This window comes from Cibotium barometz, chromosome 36 (genome assembly GCF_041138505.1).
Source record: "Cibotium barometz isolate CiBa-2024 chromosome 36, ASM4113850v1, whole genome shotgun sequence".
Taxonomy (NCBI): domain Eukaryota; kingdom Viridiplantae; phylum Streptophyta; class Polypodiopsida; order Cyatheales; family Cibotiaceae; genus Cibotium; species Cibotium barometz.
In genome coordinates, this window is record NC_141081.1 from 31,593,189 (window position 1) to 31,597,873 (window position 4,685).

The 4,685-nt window shown below is 40.7% G+C and overlaps 1 protein-coding gene across 2 annotated transcripts; it reads right to left on the bottom strand.

Moving 5' to 3' along the window:
- Window positions 1–817: 817 nt before the first annotated feature.
- Window positions 818–4,156, bottom strand: LOC147617795 (metal tolerance protein 9-like). 2 transcript variants are annotated; one of them, XM_086776047.1, is made up of 6 exons: window positions 3,803–4,150; window positions 2,744–2,850; window positions 2,104–2,358; window positions 1,943–2,023; window positions 1,611–1,844; window positions 818–1,251 (listed from the first exon to the last, which is right to left on the bottom strand). In XM_086776047.1, the coding sequence occupies exons 1-6, from the start codon at window positions 3,972–3,974 to the stop codon at window positions 913–915; spliced, it is 1,188 nt and encodes a 395-aa protein (XP_086632173.1). In that variant the 5' UTR covers window positions 3,975–4,150; the 3' UTR covers window positions 818–912. The 2 variants fall into 2 exon arrangements, with proteins under 2 accessions (XP_086632173.1, XP_086632174.1); XM_086776048.1 differs by having other exon boundaries at window positions 908–1,273; window positions 3,803–4,156.
- Between the last annotated feature and the right edge of the window lie 529 nt (window positions 4,157–4,685).

Here is a 4,685-nt window from a genome sequence, read left to right on the forward strand (position 1 = left end):
TAACCTTTTTACTAAAGATGATTCAAATATAAGCAAGGATTCATATACGCTATTTTATTACCAATGCAATTTTTGAAAGCTGAGACCATCACCTTGTCTACTAGCTAAATCAAAATGTTTAACTATGTATTCTTGACTCCTTACGTTAGTAGAGACATTGATTTATTAGTATAGCTAAAGTAAATTACCATATAAGTTCACACTATTGTCATATTTGAGTGTCAAAGTCTAACAACTAGAAAAAGATTCTAAGAAGTAAATTTAATAGCATTAATTATTAATGCAATAGCTTTTTTGTCATTGAAAATCCCTCTCATCTCTTAAATAGAAAAAATTTATGAGTCAAGACGATCTTTTTTCTTGCATGTAAGAACCTACTTTATAAATTCTAACCTATCTAGATTATAATGCTAGATATACCTCTACTTATGGTGATTTATCAGTTATATTTAAGGTTATTTCTGTCATTTTTAATAATTTTCTAAAGTTATTTACAATCATGAAAACAAGCCTTAGAAGAGATGCTAAAATACCACTCCCATTCACAAGATATGCCTCCTATTTTCTTGTTACTGTGTCCTAATAACTCACTGTTGATTTATGGTTTCCCTTCTCATGCTAGATCAAATCAAAGCATCAAAAAGGCTCCAGCAGGTGGTGGTGAATTCCAGCAAGAAGAGGGTAAAAAGTTCAAGTGATGAGTGCCCATCTGTCTTCTCAAGGGAGCAAAACTGTGTGTGTGTGTATGTACACTAAGATATTTCTGTTGTTAATACTGCAAGCATAGAGCATGAGGGCAATGCACTAGAGCAGAGAGCATGAAAAGTATCTTTGTGACCTAAGCTACAGTGCACCTTTCTGTAGTAGTATTTTTTGCTTAACTTACAAGAAATGCTCATCCTTTTGCATAATTTACACAGAATGCTCTGGTTTGTGAGACACCTCATAATCAACATGAACAAAAGCACGCTCTACAAAGGGGAGGGACTCCAGCTTGTTTTGCAAACCTTCTCCAATGTCATGGGATTCACCCAGCTGCATCTCCTTTGGCAACACTATGTCTACCTCTGCAACATACTCTCCTCCACACGAATATGCCCTCACTGTATCAATCTGCAGTATTCGCTTGTCGTGATTCCAGCATAGATATGTGATCTTCTGTAGTACGTCGGGTGGAGCAGTCTTCCCTACCAGCAATCTTACGTTCTTTCGGATCTTTCCTGTCCAGCATAAAATCGTATAGATTGCAAGCTGGAGCAACAGTAGGAATACACTGTCAGACACACAACATTATTACACTCGGTAACTCACACACAAATGGGCATCAAGGCAGAATAATCTTCATAATTGATGTGAAAAAGTAGCCACAAGCAGGCACCACTTATGGATTCAAGGCATGCCTTTACTGTGTTGGCTCTCTTCAATGCCCTTATTACATAATTAACAAGCAGTACAACACCAAATTCTTCAAAAAAAATCTGCCCTTGGCTTGATGACAGAAGAGGGAAAACTTAAAAGAGGGATGCCCACAAACCCTGAGAGCATGGGTGCTCATAACAGGATAACACCACTATTCCACAGTATGTCTGCATGTGAAAAAGAGAACTTACCAACAGAGCACCCAAAGGGTCAATCCACCATCTGAACTTCGCAGCCAGAATTGCAGAGGCAAGGCCGACACAATTTGTCAGTGCATCAAAAAAGTGGTCATCTGCATATGCTTTCACTAATTTGCTTTTGAACATCTGGCAATAGAGTGCTAAAGCAAACATGACCACTATGGAAATCCCCATAATCACAATCACTAAATATGCCTTGTGGCCTTGCAAATCCACTTGCTTTTCCTGAAACCCAAGAAACGAGCTTAGTGAAAGTCGTTATTTTCTGGCCTTGTGGTTGTGGTAACCTCTGAAACCCGACGTATACAAATGTAAAAGCTTGCCTTGGTGATAAGCCTCTGCACTGAAATTAACACGACTTGGAGGCCTAGAGATGCCATTACTGCTGAAAACACAAGAATACCCTGCACACAATATATGGTAGGTACAAGCATTCAAAAAAGCAGTTTGGTGCTTAAGACTGCAAATCCAGTGAAATGCTTACCACAGGTTGCATCCGCTGCTTCCCGATTGGGTATGTATGTGGACTAGGCTTCCTCATTTTCACAGAAGTAAACCAGAGTATAAGGCCAGACATGAGGTCCAAGAGTGAATCTAATGCCGAGGCAATAAGTGCAAGCGAACCACTCAATGCTGCCACAAACACAGTAGCTGCAAAGATTGAGAAATTGGCAAAGTTTGAGATATTTATTGCAAAAGCCTCCCACTTCGTAGCGGCTGCAACCTTGGATTGAGTAGACTGTACAGGCCAGATGTCAGTCACATTCGTTTCAAGTCTTATTGCCTACCAATATTAAGGCCTAAATCATGGTATGCACTTTTATGCTAGCAATAAGGCTGGTTACATGACATTCCTAAGGTTGAGTTGACAGCCCCAAACAACTTTCGAGTTTGTATGCTTAAGACACACTGAAAAGTAGATTAAAAAGAAAATTACCAAGTCTTGGGATTTTTCCTAATTCTCCAGTATGGTAATCCCAGGAGAAAAGAAAGAGACCGCGTTGGGGGGGGGGGGGGGGGGGGGGGGGGGGGGGGGGTGTGTAAGATTGCTCTTCCATCCCGGATAGGGGGGAACACACTCATACACCAGTGCATAAGGTGAACGTAAATAAAAGCAAACTTACAGGTGAACCAAGCTTGTCCACCAGTAGTATCTCATCAAGCTTTCCAAATTCCTCGAGCATGCGGTTTCGGTGCTCATTATACTTGTCAACTCGTTTTCTTGGGGCATCTGCAACCATAAAACCATCTTGAATGATCATTATATCCATGCTGTAAATAAAGAGATCAGAGGGAAAAAACTTCCTTCTGCTCAAATCCACTCGCTCTAGTTCCAAACTTGTTAATGACAAGATTGTACATTGTTGTCAAATGTAAAAACCCTAACCCTAGATGCACCATGTAGAAACAACTTAGCAAATAACCCTTTGGGCAATGAAACAGTTGCACATAGCTCCTTCTATAGCATGTTCAAAGAGTAAGTTATAGGCTGGTTACACATAATTCACCACCCGTAATATGGGCGGAGACATGGAGAGGCACACAACCTTCATGGGCGGCCAGAACTGATCCCACTGATGAGCACACTTTATATGTGAAACCAGTCTTAATTCACAATCAGCCAGCCAAACACTTATCAAATAGGCATTGTAAATCAGCCAAATACTGTTAAATTACTAGGGCCAGTCTGAGCTTCAAACTAGCCAAAGAATGGCTATATTGCATAATGAAGCAGTCAAACATGAAAGCCCAACCATATAAGCCCTTGATCTAGATAACATGAAACCCCCGAATTCAGCAGAACTGCATGAATCTACTTGATCCAAAGATGAGTTTGATAACATAATGTGACAGCCAGGCATAAAAACCCTAGCCTCCGGGGGAGTTTGCAGCTAAAAAACACCAGAAGCCCTAATCCTAGGAGGGTTGTTCCTTCAGCCAAAAAAAAACCATTAAGAACCCTAACCCTAAGAATGATCTACCCTCGACAGGCTGCCGCCTGCAATGAGCAGCTGCCTGACACAGGACATGATCAAGAACCAATTCGGTGGATCAGAAACCCTCACCATAGAGGGAAGTTCACTCAAACCCTAACCCTTAGTATTACCTTGGTAGAATACAAAGAAACCCTAATCCTGGTAGAGTTTACAGTAGCCTGGCCCTTAAAATCTTAAGGAACTCACCAAACGACCTACAGCATTTTATCTCTTTTCGAGGGTCTGTTGCAGGAGTAGGCCCTTGCAAGGTGTAAGCAAGAAGCCTGTCCGGGGTCAGGCGCCATTGATTCTCGTCTGTAGGATCAATTGTGTGCACTGGCGAGCTTGAAACATCTGCAACCTCTTCTATGTCGGCCATGAAAGCTGCAGAGGAGAGATTTGGAGCCGCTTTTTCTTTCTTTTGCGAGTGGCCCGTGCTTTTGAAGAAGGCAATGAAGATGGGAGCCTGAAGCTGTCATGGCTACCATGATGTCACATGTGGGCAGTTGACACACAAAAACAACAGATTTATCGTCCACGACAGCAAGGCAACTATTGTTTAGTAATCTAATAATAAGTGTGGATTCATAAAAAGAAGCCAAATTTAGTGTAATTGCAATTAACAAAATTGGAGGATTAATTGGAGGATTTGTAATGTTACAACCCTCCAAATTTGCTTTCACTTTTTCATTCTTGGTTTTACATCTTTGAAAAGAGAAAATATATTTTTGCTCAATGGGACTTCACCCCCATCTTCAAGTTGCCAAAGGGTGGCGACTTGCCTATAACATGGACAAGTACTCGAACTAGTTACAAAACACACCCTGAACTCTCCCTACTTGTAAGTGGAGCCATCACATCAAGATACATGAATGTGCAATCTTGTCTTGTGAATTGGTGGGCTAGAAGTGTTGTGTGGCAAGTACGTCTACGCATGATTTTGAGGTGATTAGCTAGTCCCTGAGGAGGATAGTAATCTTTGAATAAGCATTTTCTTTGTACTTTCATCCAAGTTTAACCACCTTTTAAAGATTAATTAGAAAGCATGGATATAAATATGAGTGAAAGGCAAAAATCCTTAATATGTTTA

Excerpts from the sequence above, each read along its gene's own strand:
- LOC147617795 (XM_086776047.1), bottom strand. The coding sequence starts at position 3,974 with ATGGCCGACATAGAAGAGGTTGCAGATGTTTCAAGCTCGCCAGTGCAC. Across the intron at positions 2,851-3,802 it reads AAAATGCTGTAGGTCGTTTG|ATGCCCCAAGAAAACGAGTT; the intron begins GTGAGTTCCTTA and ends TTATGGTTGCAG. Across the intron at positions 2,024-2,103 it reads AGCAGCGGATGCAACCTGTG|GGTATTCTTGTGTTTTCAGC; the intron begins GTAAGCATTTCA and ends TATTGTGTGCAG.